The 23,904-nt window shown below is 43.6% G+C and overlaps 1 protein-coding gene across 4 annotated transcripts in view; it reads right to left on the bottom strand.

The window, feature by feature from the left end:
- Positions 1–23,904, bottom strand: part of LOC135510773 (arginyl-tRNA--protein transferase 1) — a 174,009-nt gene that overhangs the window by 23,980 nt on the left and 126,125 nt on the right. For all 4 annotated transcript variants that reach the window (XM_064931982.1, XM_064931981.1, XM_064931980.1 and 1 more), the window contains one exon: positions 13,235–13,355. In XM_064931982.1, the coding sequence (XP_064788054.1) occupies positions 13,235–13,355 (121 nt within the window). The remainder of the gene's footprint in view (positions 1–13,234; positions 13,356–23,904) is intronic.

A 23,904-nucleotide genomic window follows, 5' to 3' on the forward strand; every position in this document is an offset into this window, starting at 1 on the left:
CCCCTCTCTCATGAGTTTTATGACTTAACAACCAGGTCGTAAATACCTTGCAAGAACTCCTCTCCCACTCTCCAGAAATGGAAGTTAATCATCCCTTTGATACCACAGAGAGACTGTAACATCAAAAGTTTGGACATTTCTAACATAAATGTGGTGAATGGTTCGTGTGGCTCCAAACAATCAAATAATGTCAAATAAGTTTCTAATTTGTGATGGAACTAAGGACGGTAGAACAAACTGTATCTCTGAATGTGTATATTTCTCAGTTATCAGATTTACATATAAATGTTGTGGCTCTTATATGATTAAAAATTAAACGATTTGTGAGAAGATTAAATGTGATTTTTAGCCTTCTAAATGAGATAATGGTTTTCATATAGTCTTTTGATACAGTGCCTTGCAAAAGTATTCATCCCCCTTGGCAGTTTTCCTATTTTGTTGCATTACAACCTGTAATTTAAATGTATTGAAGTGAAGTGAAATGATTTTTAATTAAAAAAAAAAACTTGTTTCAAATTCTAAAAAATAAACAAATGAAAAGTGGTGCGTGCATATGTATTCACCCCCTTTGCTATGAAGCCCCTAAATAAGATCTGATGCAACCAATTCCCTTCAGAAGTCACATAATTAATTAAATAAAGTCCACCTGTGTGCAATCTAAGTGTCACATGATCTCAGTATATATACACACCTGTACTGAAAGGCCAGAGTCTGCAACACCACTAAGCAAGGGGCACCACCAAGAAAGCTGCACAATGAAGACCAAGGAGCTCTCCAAACAGTTCAGTGACAAAGTCGTGGAGAAGTACAGGTCAGGGTTGGGTTATAAAAAAATATCAGAAACTTTGAACATCCCACGGAGCACCAATAAATCCATTATTATTATTCCATTAAAAATTTAAAAAATATGGCACCACAACAAACCCGCCATGAAAGTGCCACCTACAAAAACTCATGGACAATGCAAAGAGGGCATTAATCAGAGGCAACAAAGATACCACAGATAACCCTGAAGGAGCTGCAAAGATCCACAGCGGAGATTGGCGTATCTGTCCATAGGACCACTTTAAGCCGTACACTCCACAGAGCTGGGCTTTACTGAAGAGTGTCCAGAAAAAAATAAGCAAACATGTTTGTTGTTCGCCAAAAGGTGAAGACTTCCCAAACATGTGGAAGAAGGTACTCTGGTCAGATGAGACTAAAATGGAGCTTTTTGGCCATCAAGGAAAAAGCTATGTCTGGCGTAAACCAAAACCTCTCATCACCCTGAGAACACCATCCCCACAGTGAAGCATGGTGGTGGCAGCATCATGTTTTGGGGATGTTTTTCATCGGCAGGGACTGGGAAACTGATCAGAATTGAAGGAATGATGGATGGCGCTAAATACAGGGAAATTCTTGAGAAAAATCTCTGGAAGACTGGAACAGGTTTGAGACTGGGACAGAGGTTCACCTTCAAGCAGGACATTGACCCTAAGTATACTGCTAAAGCAACACTTGAGTGGTTTAAAGGGAAACATTTTAACGTCTTGGAATGGCCTAGTCAAAGCCCAGACCTCAATCCAATTGAGAATCTGTGGTATGATTTAAAGATTGCTGTCCACCAGCAGAACCCATCCAACTTGAAGGAGCTGGAGCAGTTTTGCCTTGAAGAATGGGCAAAAATCCCAGTGGCTGGATGTGCCAAGCTTATAGAGACATACCCCAATAGACTTGCAGCTGTAATTACTGAAAAAGGTCTCTACAAAGTATTGACTCAAGTTCTGTTTTTTTTTGTCTTATTCATTGTTTGCTTCACAATAAAAAATATTTTGCATCTTCAAAGTGGTAGGCAAGTGCTCGTCAGCAAAGTGGTAAAATCAAATGATCACCCCCCAAAAATCAATTTAAATTCCAGATTGTAAGGCAACAAAATAGGAAAAATGCCAAGGGGGTGAATACTTTTGCAAGCCACTGTAAGTCAGTAACCATGCCCATGTGAGCACAGACATTTTGACAAAAGGAGGGAATGCCCTTCTCCCTCAAGTATTTAAAAGGACTCGCTGAAGAATTTACATTAGACCAAGTAGGCGGACGGTAAGCTTGACGTCACGAATGGATAGACAATAAAGACCAGAAAAACATGGAGCGGTGGCTGCACGTTGAAATGGTAGGAATTTAAATCTCTATAGAGACCAGACAGTGTGAAGAGGTGGCTACACTGCTGAGCAATGGTTTAAAACTAAAGACCAGTGTGAACAACAGCATGAGCTGAAAGATACGAAATGGTTAGAAACTCTGAAACTCTCTCTCAAAGACAACACAGGAACATCAGTCTGCATCTGTTTAAGTACTTTAGTCTAGTAAACTCGACCGAGAACCACCGGGTAGTACTTTGAAGGACCCATTCTAACGAACACTTCCAGAATGAAGATTCACTTCAACTTCTTGAAACTCCCCATCCCGGATCCGGGTTTGTGACTAAAGTTTCAGGCTCATTAGCATAACGCAACGTTAACGATTTCTGAAAATGGCAAATAAAATGAAAATAATGCATCTGCTCTCAAGCTTAGCCTTTTCTTAACAACACTGTCATCTCAGATTTTCAAAATATGCTTTTGAACCATAGAAATTGACTAATTTGTGTAAGAGTATGCAAAGCTAGCATAGCATTTTGAGTAGCATTTAGCACGCAACATTTTCACAAAAACCAGATAACCAAATAAATAAAATCATTTACCTTTGAAGAGCTTCTGATGTTTTCAATGAGGAGACTCTCAGTTACATACCAAATGCGCAGTTTTTCCTGAAAGCGTCTGTGTGCAGGAGAAATCGTTCCGTTTTCTACATTGCGTCTGGCTACCGAAACGAACCGAAAATTCAGTCACCTACAACGTAAAACTTTTTCCGGATTAACTACATAATATCGACCGAAACATGGCAAACGTTGTTTGGAATCAATCCTCAAGGTGTTTTTTCACATATCTCTTCATTGATATGCAGTTCGTGGAAGCTTGCTTTCGTCTCTGTATCGCATGGAAAAATACTAGCAGGTGACTTTTGCGCACCAATTTCGGCGCAGGACACCGGGCGGACACCTGGTAAATGTGGTCTCTTATGGTCAATCTTCCAATGATCTGCCTACAAATACGTCACAATGCTGCAGACACCTTGGGGAAACGACAGAAAGGGCAGGCTCATTCCTCTCGCATTCACAGCCATATAAGGAGACAATGGAAAACAGAGCCTCAAAAATCCTGCTCATTTCCTGGATGCCGTCTCATCTTGGTTTTGCCTGAAGCTCACGTTCTAGGGCACGCACAGAGAATATCTTGGTATTTCTGGACACGTCAGAGTGTTTTCTTTCGAATGCTATCAATTATATGCATAGTCGAGCATCTTTTTGTGACAAAATATCTTGTTTAAAACGGGAACGTTTTTCATCCAAAAATGAAATAGCGCCCCCATAGATGTAAGAGGTTAACAGACACTCCGAGATCAAGGAGCTATGACTACAAAGGACATGGTGACATCTGGTGGACAAAGCAGAGAATTACACAACCAGAGACTTAGATGGATCGAGTAGATGGATCGAGTGATTTCACCAGAGAGAGACAACAAAGACATACAAGCATAAATATATCCATATTTACGTTGAGCGTATTATTTAACTGTATGTACGATAGTTGAATTCCTGTGTCCCTTCTCCTGCCCCCCTTTTCATTGTGTAACAAGCAGTCATATCAGGTTAGTTCTTATTAAATCATTTTTTTCATTACATAGTTGAATATGCTGACAACAAAATCACACAAAAATTATCAATGGAAATCAAATTTATCAACCTGTGGAGGTCTGGATTTGGAGTCACACTCAAAATTAAAGTGGAAAACCACACTACAGGCTGATCCAACTTTGATGCAATGTCCTTAAAACAAGTCAAAATGAGGCTCAGTAGTGTGTGTGGCCTCCACGTGCCTGTATGACCTCCCTACAACGCCTGGGCATGCTCCTGATGAGGTGGAGGATGGTCTCCTCCCAGACCTGGACTAAAGCATCCGCCAACTCCTGAATAGTCTGTGGTGCAACGTGGCGTAGGTGGATGGAGCGGGACATGATGTTCCAGATGTGCTCAATTAGATTCAGGTCTGGGGAACAGGTGGGCCAGTCCATAGCATCAATGCCTTGCTCTTGCAGGAACTGCTGACACACTCCAGCCACATGAGGTCGAGCATTGTCTTGCATTAGGAGGAACCCAGGGCCAACTGCACCAGCATATGGTCTCACAAGGGGTCTGAGGATCTCATCTCGGTACCTAATGGCAGTCAGGCTACCTCTGGCAAGCACATGGAGGGCTGTGCGGCCCCCCCAAAGAAATGTCACCCCACACCATGACTGACCCACCGCCAAACCGGTCATGCTGGAGGATGTTGCAGGCAGCAGAACGTTCTCCACGGCGTCTCCAGAATCTGTCACTTCTGTCACATATGCTCATTGTGAACCTGCTTTAATCTGTGAAGAGCACAGGGCGCCAGTGGAGAATTTGCCAATCTGGTGTTCTCTGGCAAATGCCAAACGTCCTGCACGGTGTTGGGCTGTAAGCCCAACCCCCACCTGTGGACGTCGGGCCCTCATACCACCCCCATGGAGTCTGTTTCTGACCGTTTGAGCAGACACATGCACATTTGTGGCCTGCTGGAGGTCATTTTGCAGGGCTCTGGCAGTGCTCCTCCTGCTCCTCCTTGCACAAAGGTGGAGGTAGCGGTCCTGCTGCTGGGTTGTTGCCCTCCTACGGCCTCCTCCACGTCTCCTGATGTACTGGCCTGTCGCCTGGTAGCGCCTCCATGCTCTGGACACTACGCTGACAGACACAGCCAACCTTCTTGCCACAGCTCGCATTGATGTGCCATCCTGGATGAGCTGCACTACCTGAGCCACTTGCGTGGGTTGTAGACTCCGTCTCATGCTACCACTAGAGTGAAAGCCCTGCCAGCATTCAAAAGTGACCAAAACATCAGCCAGGAAGCATAGGAACTGAGAAGTGGTCTGTGGTCACCACCTGCAGAACCACTCCTTTATTGGGGGTGTCTTGCTAATTGCCTATAATTTCCACCTGTTGTATATTCCATTTGCACAACAGCATGTGAAATTTATTGTCAATCCGTGTTGTTTCCTAAGTGGACAGTTTGATTTCACAGAAGTGTGATTGACTTGGAGTTACATTGTGTTGAAGTGTTCCCTTTATTTTTTTGAGCAGTGTAGTTAGTAAATAAATAAGCAAATTTGTGTATTGCTGATTCATCATGGAGACTAGGGTTCGTGCAGATTTATAGGATATTACGACATTCAGAATTAGAATGAAATAGGAGCAAATGATTGATGGATGACAGACAAAAATATCAGAATATCTTGATATACTGAGTTAATTTGGGAAACAGTAACTCGTTAAATAAACTTTCCCATGGTGCCCCAGATTTTTACTTAACTAATTGTTACATGATTCATTTAATCATCGTAATTATTAAACATAGTTAATTGATTTGATAAAATAATCGTTATCGCATTAATCACAGCCCCAATCAACTATCCCTTACATGAGTGTAGTTCTGTGCGTGTGCGTGCAAATGTGTGTATGTGTTATTCCAGAGGGAATCTGTTATTATGGGTGCTGTCAGACTGGGACTTGGAAAGATGGAAGAGAATCGAAGTCCTCAGTCTCTCCTAGCGACTTGGCACAATATCGCCTGGCTTCACTACCCAAATACACACTTTCAATAAACAGCACCAGTTAAAGCACAGCAAGACCACATACACTTGGCTGGGTGGGGAGAGAGAGAAGTGTGTGCGTATATTTGTGTGTCGGTAGAGAGGAGTGTGTTGGCGCCTGGCTGCAGCATAAGCGTTTACCCTGTGGAGAAACAGAGATTGTGACAAAGTGTATGTGTGTGCATGTGCGTGAATGAGCCAGTGTTTAAAACGTGCCTGAGGTCAGAGAGAGGCCTAGGCTTTCCACGGGAGGCATGTAACCCGTGTGCGCCCTTGTTTTTCGACACGTCAGCATAAATGTATAGATTAGCACACCACACACATACACACCTCATTAAGACAGGGCCTCCAGCCTCCTCATCCTGACAACCAGAGACAGCCCCCAGCAGCTATCCTCTAACCCCCAAGGTGAGGCCAGGGCCCTAAATAGTCCACTGGACTGCTCTACAAGGGAGTACATATAGCTACTGTGTATTAAATACAAAAACATTTTAAGTGACATGTTTTGTGTTGGCAATAGACAAAAAAAGACAGGAAATTCAGATGAGCAGCCCGACCCTAAATTTGATATATGCACTAAGTTTTAGAGCAAACTCAGCTTATTACCTGCTACTGGTTTTAATTATATCAACACCTTTCTTGAGTATTCAAATGGGAGTTCAAGGTCATAATGAATCTGACTCTGTGATTCGAGTGTCACGGTTGACAAATTTGCAAATGATTTATCCTATTATTATGAAAGAACTGCTTAACGGATTGGTGTGACGTTTGGTGAACATTTCATCGGCACTATAATGAAGGGGTTAATGGTAATGTGCACTGGTGAAACAAGTCATATCTGTCCATAAGAGTTATGCTGTAGGCTACTAAAAATGTCAAGAGATAGTTACATACTGGCGTTACATACTGTCATACAGCTATGACAATGTTTGTATTGGTAGTAGTATGAGTTGGGGTTATGCCGGTTCATTGTTTAGCTAGCTACATATCTAAAAAGACTCCACTTCGGCCGGATTATTACATGATCCATCAAATTAGCTGGTGTGTCTGGGGGTGATTACGGCCATCGATTGTATTTCATGAACATGTGTACATGTCTAGACAATAGGGACCCAGACAGTGAGGGATGGTTATAGCATTTCCTTCACATGGCCCATCAATTTAGACAAGTGTGTTGGGTGTCATCTAATAACAAAATATTAATAACATTTATTTATCTGGGCACTTTCTGTTTTTGATATTGCTCCTATGCAAGTACTATTACTGTACCGTTTACACCTGTATACTGTGCATTTGACAAATAAACATAGATTTGATAAAGTGTGTGTTTGCCACATGGCCTTACATGTGATTCCTTAAAGAGATGGGAGGGACTAAGGTTTAAGAAGCTGTGAAGCATGCTGAATAGGTGTCAACAAGTAAGAGCTCTACAGTAGGTGTACCAAAACATTCAAGGGCCATTTTTTCAAGTGGGGTTACAAGTTTATCAATTTTAAAAGCAAAACAAGCTGCTTACTTTCCTAATGTTCCTCAACTGTAGTATATTATATACCATTTTCTAGCCCTGAGACTACTTTTATCCAATGTAAAAAAAACACAATTTCAAATGTTGCTACATAATACCAAATCGAAGCGGTCGGTCACGTTTGTTCAGTGTAATTCGGTGCAAGGGTCTTAAAATCTTTTCTTGCCCAGGGACCCCCTCCCATGCAAATTGGCGACCCAATTTACCAAGAAATGATTTGATATTGAGATAAAAGTGGCTGCATTGGACATTTGTTTTAAGGTCAGCAAAAATGAATGGTAACACTTTATTTGGATAGTCCATTGGTAGATTCTCTACAGACTATCAGTAACTATCTACTAACCCTAAACCTTGCTTATCAACAGATGGTCATACTATCTGTTATCCATCTACAGATCGACTACCCAAACAAAGTGTGACCAAAATAAGACTAAATCACTGGTAACGTATGGGGCGGCAGGGTAGCCTAGTGGTTAGAGCGTCGGACTCGCAACCTTGGTTGCAAGTTCAAACCCCTGAGCTGACAAGGTACAAATCTGTTTTTCTGCCCCTGAACAGGCAGTTAACCCACTGTTCCTAGGCCGTCATTGAAAATAAGAATTTGTTCTTAACTGACTTGCCTGGTTAAAAAATAATAATAATTGTGTGCCCTATGGGACTCCCAATCACGGTAAGTTGTGATAAAGCCTGGAATCGAGCCAGGGTATGCAGTGACACATCTCTTGCATTGAGATGCAGTACCTTAGACCGCTGCGCCACTCGGGAGCCCATATTTTTTTATTTTACCTTTATTTAGTTAGGCAAGTCAGTTAAGAACAAATTCTTATTTTCAATGACGGCCTAGGAACAGTGGGGTTAACTTCTTGAAACTCCCCATCCCGGATCCGGGATCGTGACTAAGCCTCAGGCTCATTAGCATAACGCAACGTTAACGATTTCTGAAAATCGCAAATAAAATTAAAATAATGCGTTTGCTCTCAAGCTTAGCCTTTTCTTAACAACACTGTCATCTCAGATTTTCAAAATATGCTTTTGAACCATAGAAATGGACTAATTTGTGTAAGAGTATGCAAAGCTAGCATAGCATTTTGTGTAGCATGTAGCACGCAACATTTTCACAAAAGCCAGATAACCAAATAAATAAAATCATTTACCTTTGAAGAGCTTCTGATGTTTTCAATGAGGAGACTCCCAGCCACATACCAGATGCGCAGTGTTTCCTGAAAGCGTCTGTGTGTAGGAGAAATCGTTCCGTTTTCTACATTGCGCCTGGCTAAAACGAACCGAAAATGCAGTCACCTACAACGTGAAACTTTTCCGGATTAACTACATAATATCGACCGAAACATGGCAAACGTTGTTTGGAATCAATCCTCAAGGTGTTTTTTCACATATCTCTTCATTGACATGCAGTTCGTGGAAGCTTGCTTCCCTCTCTGTGTCCCATGGAAAAATACTGGCAGGTGACTTTTTGCGCACCAATTTCGGCGCAGGACACCGGGCGGACACGTGGTAAATGTGGTCTCTTATGGTCAATCTTCCAATGATCTGCCTACAAATACGTCACAATGCTGCAGACACCTTGGGGAAACGACAGAAAGGGCAGACTCATTCCTCTTGCGTTCACAGCCATATAAGGAGATCATGACAAACAGAGCCTCAAAAATCCTTGTCATTTCCTGGATGCCATCTCATCTTGGTTTTGCCTGAAGCTCACGTTAAAGGGCACGCACAGAGAAGATATTTGTATTTCTGGACACGTCAGAGTGTTTTCTTTCAAACAGTAGCAATTATATGCATAGTCGAGCATCTTTTTGTGACAAAATATCTTGTTTAAAACGGGAACGTTTTTCATCCAAAAATGAAATAGCGCCACCATAGATGTAAGAGGTTAACTGCCTGTTCAGGTGTAGAACGACAGATTTGTACCTTGTCAGCCCGGGGGTTTGAACTTGAAATCTTCCGGTTACTAGTCCAACGCTCTAACCACTAAAGAAATAAGAAATTCAGCTCTTTTCTACTGTTTTGTTTATTCTGTTGCCAGCGATATTCATAAAAACATTTTTTTGGGAAAAATGCACTTATTTGAAAAAATATATATTTTATATTTGAGATTCTTTAAAGTAGCCATCCTTTGCCGTGATGACAGCTTTGCACACTCTTTGCACACTTCAACTGTGAGAGACGGAATCTAAAACAAAAATCCAGAAAATCACATTGTATGATTTTTAAGTCATTAATTTGCATTTTATTGCATGACATAAGTATTTGATACATCAGAAAAGCAGAACTTAATATTTGGTACAGAAACCTTTGTTTGCAATTACAGAGATCATACGTTTCCTGTAGTTCTTGACCAGGTTTGCACACACTGCAGCAGGGATTTTGGCCCACTCCTCCATACAGACCATCTCCAGATCCTTCAGGTTTTGTGGCTGTCGCTTGACAACACGGACTTTCAGCTCCCTCCAAAGATTTTCTATTGGGTTCAGTTCTGGAGACTGGCTAGGCCACTCCAGGACCTTGAGATGCTTCTTACGGAGCCACTCCTTAGTTGCCCTGGCTATGTATTTCAGGTCATTGTCATGCTGGAAGACCCAGCCACGACCCATCTTCAATGCTCTTACTGAGGGAAGGAGGTTGTTGGCCAAGATCTCGTGATACATGGCCCCATCCATCCTCCCCTCAATACGGTGCAGTTGTCCTGTCCCCTTTGCAGAAAAGCATCCCCAAAGAATGATGTTTCCACCTCCATGCTTCACGGTTGGGATGGTGTTCTTGGGGTTGTACTCATCTTTCTACTCCCTCCAAACACGGTGAGTGGAGTTTAGACCAAAAAGCTCAATTTCTGTCTCATCAGACCACATGGCCTTCTCCCATTCCTCCTCTGGATCATCCAGATGGTCATTGGCAGACTTCAGACGGACCTGGACATGCGCTGGCTTGAGCAGGGTGACCTTGAGTGCGCTGCAGGATTTTAATCCATGATGGCGTAGTGTGTTACCAATGGCTTTTAAAAAAACAAACCTTTCTTTAGACCTTTGCCAATGATTGACATTTGAGGGGTCAGACTTACTGTGTAATAAGTCCATATGTTCAGTCATAATGACTTATTTACAAATTGTCCTTCAAAGGGATGCCTTGGGATTTTGTCAATGACGTCCTTCATCTAGTTCCCCAGAATCAGACGAACTCTTGGGTACCATTTATGTCTGCGTGCAGTTTGAAGGAAGTTTGTTTCATACCGCTCATAGCCTACTAGACTCTGTAGCATATGCTGTGCGCGTGTGATAAGATAAATGACGACTAGCAAAAATAGACACAAACCAATTTAATGCCACAAAATTATGCAAATTAACCTGTTGATACTACCCATCCCGGATCCGGGATCGTGAATACAGCCTCAGGCTCATTAGCATAACGCAACGTTAACGATTTCTGAAAATCGCAAATGAAATGAAAATAATATGCCTGCTCTCAAGCTTAGCCTTTTAACAACACTGTCATCTCAGATTTTCAAAATATGCTTTTGAACCATAGCAAATCAAGCATTTGTGTAAGAGTATTGATAGCTAGCTTAGCATTTAGCGTAGCATTTAGCACGCAACATTTTCACAAAAACCAGAAAACCAAATAAATAAAATCATTTACCTTTGAAGAACTTCGGATGTTTTCAATGAGGAGACTCTCAGTTACATAGCAAATGTTCATTTTTTCTTGAAAGAATCTTTGTGTAGGAGAAATCGCTCCGTTTTGTACATCACATTTGGCTACCGAAACGAACCGAAAATTCAGTCACCACAACGTCAAACTTTTTCCAAATGAACTCCATAATATCGACCGAAACATGGCAAACGTTGTTTAGAATCAATCCTCAAGGTGTTTTTTCACATATCTCTTCATTGATATGCCGTTCGTGGAAGCCTGCTTTCATCTCAGAATCCCATGGAAAAATACCAGCAGCTGAAAATGACGCACCAGTTTCGACCGAGGACACCGGGCGGACACCTGGCAAATGTAGTCTCTTATGGTCAATCTTCCAATGATATGCCTACAAATACGTCACAATGCTGCAGACACCTTGGGGAAACGATAGATAGGGCAGGCTCATTCTTGTCGCATTCACAGCCATATAAGGAGACAATGAAAAACAGAGCCTCAAAAATCCTGCTCATTTCCTGGTTGCAGTTTCATCTTGGTTTTGCCTGTAGCTCCTGTTCTGGGGCACTCACAGACAATATCTTTGCAGTTCTGGAAACTTCAGAGTGTTTTCTTTCCAAAGCTATCAATTATATGCATAGTCGAGCATCTTTTTGTGACAAAATATCTTGTTTAAAACGGGAATGTTTTTCATCCAAAAATGAAATACTGCCCCCAGAGTTTCAAGAGGTTAACCTAATCGACCGATCAAATGTGTTTACATCAACTGGTATTTCCATAATTTCTCCCAAAGAATTTGACCGGCGGCAATCTTTCATAAAAATATATATATATTTTTTTTCTTGCCAAAAGCTGGCAATGATCAGTTAAAGGAAACCCTGGCACACAGTCACAACTCCCTGGAAAACAGTGGCAAATGTAACAGAGTAGCTAAATAAAAATGAATGAGACAGTTGCGTGCGCACCGCGCACACACACCAAACACCTGAAACTACGCACACCTCTGCCTGCCAAGACCAATGTGACCGCTTGCGCCACACTATTAGTATGTTAGACACTGGAAACAGCCAAAGCAACTGTCTGGTCTGGTCTGGTCTGTCTGGTCTGTGTGTGAAAATGCAGTGATTCTCTTTCTCTCAGCTTGCAGGCTGCCATACACACTGGAGACAAATACTTCAACTCTTCTGAATGGTTTCTAGAGGATTTTCTCTCCATCTCAAGATCTGGTAGTTGTACATATTAGCCTGTTGTTTACTTAGCCAGATCAGTGAGTAGAGGTGAGGCTCGCCTAAACGGAGCCAGGCTCATCTTGGAAGAGCTAAATAGCTTTGGAGAGGATTTACTATAGACACGGCAGTGGGGGTAGAAATGTGGGGTGAGGTAGAAATAGTTAAAAGGAGTGTGTGTGCTGATATAGAACTCTAACAAAGAACTGAACAGTCAGCAGAGCGGGACATAGATAGAACAGGGAGAGGGAGGGGAGTGTGTGTGTGTATCATTATGTGTGAGTAAGAGCGAGAGAGTACTTTCAAGTACCCCACTCAGCAGTTATCCGCAATGAAACCTCTTTCTCTCCCTCTCCTCCTTGTCCTCCTCTCCACTCTCTCCCTCCCAGCTGTGGCGTCTGCTGGTCGGCCCAGCTATTATCACTGATATCATTATTCTGGTAATAATAACAGCATCTGCATTGCAAATGACACCCTTTTCCCTACATAGTGCACTACTTCTGACCAGGGCCCAGTAGTGCATTATGTAGGGAACAGGGTGCCATTTGGGATGCAGCCCCGAGTCTTTCATAATGACAGTGTCTGACCACAGTGGAGCCAGCACACAAACTGACCTGGGTTCAGGGAAAGCTCGATGTCTGGAGCTAAGCCAGAGGTTTCAACATACTGCACGATCACTCGGATTAGTTTGGTTCGGCTCACACACACACACACAGGTTCATCTGAGCACACACTCATCCATAACAGCTTGTGAATACAATCGAAACGTTATTGTCCAATGTCAATTGGAATTTTTTATTTTTTTTGCTTCATGTTATTCCCAAACCGAACCAGTTGTAGCGGTTAAGTGCCTCGCACACAGGCACAATGGCAGTAAATGGTAGTTGAGATTATGATGACAGAAACCCTCCGGTTGCCGTCTCACTGCAGTCACATTTCAGGATTGGAAGCAGCAACCCTCCTACTGGCCCAATTCTGTAACCTTGAGGCTACTGCCGACCACAAGAATGACTGATATAGGTCAGTGTGCCGTAGGATAGCGTTCATAGTGTACTGTAGGTTGCGGTGTTGTTTTCAGTACCTGCGTCGGGGTCCTGGTTGAAGCGTGCGTAGTGGGTCTGCTCCAGGCTGGGGATGCAGCATTCTATGGGCACAAAGACATATGTCTCTGGGCACAGGAGGTCTGAAGGCTGGTACTGCCCCTAGAGAGAGCGACAGAGAAAGGGGTTGTTATTTTACAATACATAACATTGCAGCAAATTTTGGGGGTGGTCCCAACCGGGACTCAAACCCTGGTCCAGAAAATGTTAGCCTTAGCCGTTCCGCCAAAAGACACAAACATAATATTGTGGCAAATTTGGGGACTAGAACCGGGACTGGAACCAGGGTGCAGCAAATATCTACCCAACACCTTACTTAATAAGTTACTACAAGAGATCTGAACATCTTGATGAAGTTGTGACAATATTTTGAGTGTTAGACATAGTTATAAGCTAAACTAGACAGTGATCATCAGGAAAGACTGATGGAGAGGAAAAGGCTGAAGAGAAAGAAATCGGGAACAGGGGGAAAGAGGAGAGTGAGGCAGAACCTTGGCCCTTTGGCCTGTTATCAAAGGCCTTGAATTGATCACATGGCTCCAAACAAACACACACATTACACTGTAAACAAGAAGGCGCCTCCAACAGGCATACTGCACTGTCTTACACACAGTCACATAGTACACACACATGTTCAAACCAAACACACACATATATTGATAAACACACAAACAAGAGATTATGCAATAAAAAAGCAGGCGTCTCCATGAGGCCTTCTGCCACATCTCAAAACATGGACGCACACACACGTACACGTTCTCTCACACACACGCGCACACACATGTTCTCTGTCACACGCGCACACACGTTCTCTGTCACACACGTTCTCTGTCACACACGTTCTCTGTCACACACACGTGCTCACACACAGTGAGGTCACAGCCTCCATTTGGCGCCAAATGAATACAACCCCGGACACGTAACCCACGATGGGGACAAACAGGGTCACCAGGGCCAGCTGAAGGGGATGTGTTAGGGAGTTAACTTATCCTGGTGCCAACAGATGAATAGAGTGGTAGTGGCATTGCAGTGGACACGCTACACACCCACTGACATTCTCTGACTGTCAACAGTCACAGACATTCTTACACTTCACCACAACTACTCTATGGGTTCCCTCATCATCGCTCAGCTAAAGCACACCAAAAGCACACCTCCACATGTTTCTCTCACATGCACACACACCTTCACCCCAACACTGGACCTCTTGAAAACAGCCGTGGGCACGGATGAGTGAAGGGACACGAAGAGAGAGGGATGGGATGGAGTGAGTCATAGATAGAGTGAGTAAGCCACAGTTACACTCTGTAGCACCAGAATACTTCCTAATCAGAGAGAGAGTGAACCCACGTGTAAGGACAGGCCTCTCTCTGTACTCTCCCATACCATGACAAGAAACAGGCACAGGACGACATGGAATTTATGCAGGACTTTTTATATGTCTATGTCCCAATTGGCACAATATCTTTCCTATATAGTGGACTATATAGGGAATAGGGTGCCATTTGGAAAGCAGACCATAGTAGAGTATTTTAGGCCTATTTCTATGCCCCAGTCCAAACCTTAGCCCAGAAAAACATGCCTGTGCCTTTAAAGATTTGTGTGATGAAAAAAAGTGAAAGATGTAGAGAGAGGGCCTATATAACCAAAAATAAGAGACAGGAGGCTCATAGCCCAGGTCAGAGAACTCAGCACTTCTCCAAAAAGGAAAAAGGAGGAATAGAACACAGGTGTGTGTGAGAGCGAGAGAGAGGTCTGGCCACTATCTGTGAGTCTGTTCCCTTTCCTTATTGGACTAGAGTGTTGGCCTGAGCTCACCACCCCAAGGTGTTTCTCTTCTTCTTCCTCACTCCCTCTCATCTAACCCTCATTATTTTTCACTGTCACTCTTTCCCCCCCATCCTCAGTGTCTTCTCTCTCCTCTACAGCTTTCCTAGGTTGCTTTAAGGCTCTCCCTTACCTCAGTTACAAATTACTTTTACAGAGTTTGCCTGGCCAGCAGATATGCTAGTGATGCATTGGTGTGACCACCATTTGCCTCATGCAGTGTGACATCTCATTCACAAAAAGTTGGTCAGGCTGATGATTGTGGCCTGTGGAATGTTGTCCCACTCTTCAATGGCTGGGTGAAGTTGTTGGATATTGGCAGGACCTGGAACACTCTGTCGTACACATTCAGAGCATCCCAAACATGCTCAATGGGTGACATGTCTGGTGAGTGTGCAGGCCATGGAAGAACTGGGACATTTTCAGCTTCTAGGAATTGCGTACAGATCCTTGCGACATGCGGCATTATCATGCTGAAACATAAGGTGATGGCGGCGGATTAATGTCACAGTATCTCTATGCATTCAAATTGCCATCAATAAAAAAATTTTTTTTTTGTTGTTGTTGTTGTTTGTAGCTTATGCCTGCCCACACCATAACCCCACTATGGGGCACTCTGTTCACAATGTTGACATCAGCAAACCGCTCGTCCACACAACGCCATACATGACGCCATCTACCTGGTACAGTTGAAACCGGGATTCATCCATGCCAGTGGCCATCGAAGGTGAGCATTTTCCCACTGAAGTCGGTTACGACGCCAAAAGAATCCAAAATGAATGCAGGCCTATTTAAACGGTATTGACGGTTACTTTATTTTCACAACAGTCTTCATCCAAAACCGTCAGTTACACCGTTATTCAATTACCGTCATAGTACTGCATGTTTTAGCTGCACAACTAGGGCTAAGTATTGCTCAGAAGAGCAAAGACGTTTGTTAGTAATCTATTCCCTTACAATGCTGGACTGACTGGCTCCACCAATGGCTACAAAACTGTCTGGATCACTAATGTAATTCTGGTGCTCAAGGAAGTCAAGGAACTTTAGGAAAATGAGTTTGGGCAAGTAAACAATTGAAAAATACAATTACACACTATCACACGGACTTAGGCTACATTCGTATAAACAGACAAAAAATGCCGGCTCTTGAGCACACAAAGTGAGGCTGACCCTAGTACAGGGTGGTGTTCAAAGAGCAACAAATGGAAGATAACAGACTGAAGCAATATGCCGCCGATAGACATGGTCTAAGCAACTTTGCAGTATTGTTCTTTTTCTCACCTTATTAGCCCATAACGTCCTTTGCATTATTACATACAGCAGGAAAAAATGTTGTATGTTAGATCGGCGGTAACTCACCACCATTTCGAAGAGAATTATGACTTTCCTAAATTGGATCCTTTGTTCATACCCCCTCAAGGCAAGTCTACTTATCCCAGAGACTGCTGCAAGACACTGCCAGCTGAGAAGAGATATTCGGAGTGGAATCTTAGTCCGACTCATGAGGCGTGCATACCACCCACTGTTTCAGAGAATATTACTTGCTAATGAACAATCGCTGGACAATAAAGTAGACAAGCTCAGGGCGAGGATCTCCTTCCAGATAGACATCAGGGACAGTAAAACTACCTCACGGAATCATGGCTCTCACCGGATATATTGTCAGAGTCCATACAGCCAGCTGGGTTCTCAGTACCTTGCACAGACAGGAATAAAGCACTCTCTGTAAAAAAGAAAGTCGGAGGAGTGTGTTTCATGATAAACTACTCATGGTGTGATTGAGGTAATGTACAGGAAGTCAAGTAATTTTGTTCATCTGACCTAGAATACCTCACAATCAAATGCTTATCTCCCGAGAGAATTCGGTCAACGTCACAGCCGTGCATATTCCCCCTCAAGCCGATACCACGACTACACTGGACGTTGTACAAACCACATATCCTGAGGCCACATTTATTGTAGCTGGCGATGTTATATCAACATCGCCTGCGCCACTCGTGCTTCAAAAAAAAAAAAAAAAAAAAAAAAAAAAACAACCTCTAGACCATTGCTACTATACCTTCTGGGACAGCTACAAAGCCCTCACTTTGGCAAATCAAATCACACCCCTTTTTATAGGCAGAAATGCAAACAGGAAGTACCCGTGGTAAGGCCAGGTCAACGCTGGCCTGATCAATCTGTATCTTCAAGATTGTTTTGATCACACGAACTGGGATATGTTCCAGACTGAGAATAACATTGACGTATACACTGGCATAGTGACTGAGTTAATCAGGAAATGTATAGGGGATGTTCTCACTTTGACATTTAAAACCTATCCAAACCAAAAACCGTGGATAGATTGCAGCATTCACGCAAAACTGAAAATGCGAACAACTGCATTTAACCACAACAAGGTTACTGGGAATATGGTTCAGAACAAACAGTGCACTTATGCCCTCCATAAGGCAATCAAAAAGGCAAAACCTCAGTAGAGAGACAAAGTGGTGTCACAAATCAACTGCTCAGACACGAGACGCATGTAGCAGGGATTCCAGACAATCGGATTATAAAGGGAAAACCAGCCGGGGACACCAACGTCTTGCTCCTGGACAAGCTAAACACCTTCACTGCCTTGAGGGAAACACAGTGCCGCCAACACTGGCCACCACATGCTACGTGGACTGCGAGCTCTCGTTCCCCGTGGCGGTCGTGAGTAAGACATTTAAGCGCGTTAACCCTTGTAAGGCTCCCGGCCAAGATGCCATCCGAAGCCGCGTCCTGAGAGCATGCGCAGACCAGCTGCCTGGAGTGTTCACGGACATTTTCAATCTCTCCCTATTCCAGTCTGTTATCCCCAGTTGCTTCATGTACCCAAAAAGTGAAGGTAACTGAACTAAATGACCACTACTACTCCCTTCTGTCATCATGAAGTGCTTTGAGAGGCTAGTTAAGGATCATATCACCTCCACCTTACCCGACACACTAGACCCACTGCAATTAGCATTTCGCCCCAATAGACCCCGAATGAGGCAATCTACATCGCAACGCACACTGCCCGATCCCATCTGGACAAAAAGGAATACCTATCTCAGAATGCTGTTCAATGAATACAGCTCAGGCTTCAACAATAGAGTACCCTCCAAGCTCATCATTAAGCTCGGGCCCTGGGTTTGAACCCCGCCCTGGGCAACTGGGTCCTAGACTGACTGGCTGGCCGCCCCCAGGTGGTAAAGGTAGGCAACAACAATTCAATCACCACAAGCTATGGCCTGATTACCCTGCTTACCATCCAGAAGGCGAGGTCAGTACAGGTGCATCAAAGCTGGTAACGAGAGACTGAGAAACAGCTTCTATCTCAAGGCCATCGGACTGTTAAATAACCAGCCCCCGCCAGGTACCCGGCCTTGAACTTTAGTCATTGTCACTAGACCGCCACCACCCAGTTACTCTACCATGCACCTCAGAGGCTGCTGCCCCATGTACACCTAGTCATGGAACACTGGGCAATTTAAATAATATACAGTTTACATACGGTTTAACTCACTTCATATGTCAAATCAAATCAAATTTTTATTTGTCACATACACATAGTTAGCAGATGTTAATGCGAGTGTAGCGAAATGCTTGTGCTTCTAGTTCCGACAATGCAGTAATAACCAACAAGTAATCTAACTAACAATTCCTAATCTACTGTCTTATACACAGTGTAAGGGGATAAAGAATATGTACATAAGGATATATGAGTGAGTGATGGTACAGAGCAGCATAGGCAAGATACAGTAGATGGTATCGAGTACAGTATATACATGTGAGATGAGTATGTAAACAAAGTGGCATAGTTAAAGTGGCTAGTGATACATGTATTACATAAGGATGCAGTTGATGATATAGAGTACAGTATATAGGTATGCATATGAGATGAATAATGTAGGGTAAGTAACATTATATAAGGTAGCATTGTTTAAAGTGGCTAGTGATATATTTACAACATTTCCCATCAATTCCCATAATTAAAGTGGCTGGAGTTGAGTCAGTGTCAGTGTGTAGGCAGCAGCCACTCAATGTTAGTGGTGGCTGTTTAACAGTCTGATGGCCTTGAGATAGAAGCTGTTTTTCAGTCTCTCGGTCCCAGCTTTGATGCACCTGTACTGACCTTGCCTTCTGGATGATAGCGGGGTGAACAGGCAGTGGCTCGGGTGGTAGATGTCCTTGATGATCTTTATGGCCTTCCTGTAACATCGGGTGGTGTAGGTGTCCTGGAGGGCAGGTAGTTTGCCCCCGATGATGCGTTGTGCAGACCTCACTACCCTCTGGAGAGCCTTACGGTTGAGGGCGGAGCAGTTGCCGTACCAGGCGGTGATACAGCCCGCCAGGATGCTCTCGATTGTGCCTCTGTAGAAGTTTGTGAGTGCTTTTGGTGACAAGCCGAATTTCTTCAGCCTCCTGAGGTTGAAGAGGCGCTGCTGCGCCTTCTTCACAATGCTGTCTGTGTGAGTGGACCAATTCAGTTTGTCTGTGATGTGTATGCCGAGGAACTTAAAACTTGCTACTCTCTCCACTACTGTTCCATCGATGTGGATAGGGGGTGTTCCCTCTGCTGTTTCCTGAAGTCCACAATCATCTCCTTAGTTTTGTTGACGTTGAGTGTGAGGTTATTTTCCTGACACCACACTCCGAGGGCCCTCACCTCCTCCCTGTAGGCCGTCTCGTCGTTGTTGGTAATCAAGCCTACCACTGTTGTGTCGTCCGCAAACTTGATGATTGAGTTGGAGGCGTGCGTGGCCACGCAGTCGTGGGTGAACAGGGAGTACAGGAGAGGGCTCAGAACGCACCCTTGTGGGGCCCCAGTGTTGAGGATCAGCGGGGAGGAGATGTTGTTACCTACCCTCACCACCTGGGGGTGGCCTGTCAGGAAGTCCAGTACCCAGTTGCACAGGGCGGGTTCGAGACCCAGGGTCTCGAGCTTGATGACGAGCTTGGAGGGTACTATGGTGTTGAATGCCGAGCTGTAGTCGATGAACAGCATTCTCACATAGGTATTCCTCTTGTCCAGATGGGTTAGGGCAGTGTGCAGTGTGGTTGAGATTGCATCGTCTGTGGACCTATTTGAGCGGTAAGCAAATTGGAGTGGGTCTAGGGAGTCAGGTAGGGTGGAGGTGATATGGTCCTTGACTAGTCTCTCAAAGCACTTCATGATGATGGAAGTGAGTGCTACGGGGCGGTAGTCGTTTAGCTCAGTTACCTTATCTTTCTTGGGAACAGGAACGATGGTGGCCCTCTTGAAGCATGTGGGAACAGCAGACTGGTATAGGGATTGATTGAATATGTCCGTAAACACACCAGCCAGCTGGTCTGCGTATGCTCTGAGGGCGCGGCTGAGGATGCCGTCTGGGCCTGCAGCCTTGCGAGGGTTAACACGTTTAAATGTTTTACTCACCTCGGCTGCAGTGAAGGAGAGACCGCATTTTTCCGTTGCATGCAGTGTCAGTGGCACTGTATTGTCCTCAAAGCGGGCAAAAAAGTTATTTAGTCTGCCTGGGAGCAAGACATCCTGGTCCGTGACTGGGCTGGATTTCTTCCTGTAGTCCGTGATTGACTGTAGACCCTGCCACATGCCTCTTGTGTCTGAGCCGTTGAATTGGGATTCTACTTTGTCTCTGTACTGACGCTTAGCTTGTTTGATAGCCTTACGGAGTGAATAGCTGCATTGATTGTATTCAGTCATGTTACCGGACACCTTGCCCTGATTGAAAGCAGTGGTTCGTGCTTTCAGTTTCACACGAATGCTGCCATCAATCCAAGGTTTCTGGTTAGGGAATTTTTTAATCGTTGCTATGGGAACGACATCTTCAACGCACGTTCTAATGAACTCGCACACCGAATCAGCGTATTCATCAATGTTGTTATTAGACGCAATACGAAACATGTCCCAGTCCACGTGATGGAAGCAGTCTTGGAGTGTGGAGTCAGCTTGGTCGGACCAGCGTTGGACAGACCTCAGCGTGGGAGCTTCTTTTTTTTTAGCTTTTGTCTGTAGGCAGGTATCAGCAAATGGAGTTGTGGTCAGCTTTTCCGAAAGGGGGGCGGGGCAGGGCCTTATATGCGTCGCGGAAGTTAGAGTAACAGTGATCCAAGGTTTTTCCGCCCCTGGTTGCGCAATCGATATGCTGATCAAATTTAGGGAGTCTTGTTTTCAGATTAGCCTTGTTAAAATCCCCAACAACGATGAATGCAGCCTCCGGATAAATGGTTTCCAGTTTGCAAAGAGTTCAATAAAGTCTGTTCAGAGCCATCGATGTGTCTGCTTGGGGGGGGATATATACGGCTGTGATTATAATCGAAGAGAATTCTCTTGGTAGGTAATGCGGTCTATATTTGATTGTGAGGAATTCTAAATCAGGTGAACAGAAGGACTTGAGTTCCTGTATGTTTCTTTCATCGCACCATGCCTCGTTAGCCATAAGGCATACACCCCCACCCCTCTTCTTACCAGAAAGGTGTTTGTTTCTGTCGGCGCGATGCGTGGAGAAACCCGTTGGCTGCACCGCATCAGATAGCGTCTCTCCAGTGAGCCATGTTTCCGTGAAGCACAGAATGTTACAGTCTCTGATGTCCCTCTGGAATGCTACCCTTGCTCGGATTTCATCAACCTTGTTGTCAAGAGACTGGACATTGGCAAGAAGAATGCTAGGAAGTGGGGCACGATGTGCCCGTCTCCGTAGTCTAACCAGAAGACCGCTACGTTTCCCTCTTTTTCGGAGTCGTTTTTGGGGTCGCTGCATGCGATCCATTCCGTTGTCCTGTTTGTAAGTCAGAACACAGGATCCGCGTCGCGAAAAACATATTCTTGGTCGTACTGATGGTGAGTTGACGCTGATCTTATATACAGTAGTTCTTCTCGGCTGTATGTAATGAAACCTAAGATGACCTGAGGTACTAATGTAAGAAATAACACATAAAAAAAACAAAAAACTGCATAGTTTCCTAGGAACGCGAAGCGAGGCGGCCATCTCTGTCGGCGCCGGAAGTACTGTACAGTATGTTCATATGTATGTATATACTGTATTCTAGTCAAGGCCAGTCCTACTTAAGTATTGCTGAACACAGAGGTCGACTGATTAATCGGAATGGCGAATTTCAAGTTTTCATAACAATCGGTAATTGGCATTTTTGGACACCGATCACGGCCGATTACGTTGTACTCCACGAGGAAACTATGTGGCAGGCTGACTACCTGTTTTGCGAATGCAGCAAGGAGCCACGGTAAGGTGCTAGCTAGCATTAAACGTATCTTATAAAAACAATCATCTTAACATAATCACTAGTTAACTACACATGGTTGATGATATTACTAGTTTATGTAGCTTGTCCTGCATTGCATATAATCGATGCGGTGCATGTTCATTTATCATTGAATCATAGCCTACTTCAAACGGTTATTTAACAAGCGCATTCGCGAAAAAAAAGCACTGTCATTGCACCAATGTGTACCTAACCATAAACATCAACGCCTTTCTTAAAATCAAACCTGCATATTTAGTTAATATTTCCTGCAAACATTCATTTATTTTAACTAGGGAAATTGTGTCACTTCTCTTGCATTCTGTGCAACAGAGTCAGGCTATATGCAGCAGTTTGGGCCGCTTGGCTTGTTGCAAACTGTGTGAAGACCAACTTCGCAAAAACGGGGGATGATTTAACAAAAGCGCATTTGTGAAACAAGCACAATCTTTGCATGAATGTACCTAACCATAAAAATCAATGCCTTTCTTAAAATCAATACACAGAGGTATATTTTTTAAACCTGCATATTTAGTTAAACTTCTTAGGGCTGAAATCCCATTAACAGGATCGATATGACAACAGCCAGTGAAAGTGCAGGGCGCCAAATTCAAAACAACAAATCTCATAATTAAAATTCCTCAAAACATACAAGTATCTTTCACCATATTAAAGGTCATCTTTAATCCCACCACAGTGTCCGATTTCAAATAGGCTTTACAGTGAAAGCACCACAAAAGATTGTTAGGTCAGAGCCAAGTCACAGAAAAAATGCAATTTTTCCAGGCAAAGAGGAGTCACAAAAATCAAAAATAGAATTAATCACTAAACTTTGATGATTTTCATCAGATGACACTCATAGGACTTCATGTTACACAATACATGTATGTTTTGTTCGATAAAGTTCATATTTATAAAAAAAATCAGTATACATTGGCACGTTATGTTCAGTAGTTCCAAAATCATCTGGTGATTTTGCAGAGCCACATCAATTTACAGAAATACTCATTATAAATGTTGATGAAAATACAAGTGTTATACACGGAAATATAGACAAACTTTTCCTTAAAACCTCTTGTTGTTAGGGGGAAGTATTTTCATTTTTGGGAAAAAAACGTTCCCGTTTTAAACGGGATACTTTGTCAGGAAAAGATGCTAGAATATGCATATAATGGACAGCTTTGGATAGAAAACACTAACGTTTCCAAAACTGTAAAGATATTGTCTGAGTATAACAGAACTGATGTTGCAGGCGAAAGCCTGAGAAAAATCCAATCCAGAAGTGCCCCAGGAATTTGAAAGCGCTGCGTTCCAATGACTCCCTATTCACCTGTGAATGTACCATCAACGAGCTTACGCTTTCTACATATTCCCCAAGGTGTCTACAGCATTGTGACGTAGTTTTACGCATTTCTGTTGAAGAATAGCCATAGGCAGCCACATTGCGTAAGTGGTCACATGGTGGCTCCGATAGAGATCCTCGCGTAAAATACAGAGGTAGCCATTATTCCAATCGGTCCTAGTGAAAAACGAATTGTCCCGACGGATATATTATCAAATA

The sequence above is a fragment of the Oncorhynchus masou genome, chromosome 23 (genome assembly GCF_036934945.1).
Source record: "Oncorhynchus masou masou isolate Uvic2021 chromosome 23, UVic_Omas_1.1, whole genome shotgun sequence".
Lineage (NCBI taxonomy): Eukaryota > Metazoa > Chordata > Actinopteri > Salmoniformes > Salmonidae > Oncorhynchus > Oncorhynchus masou.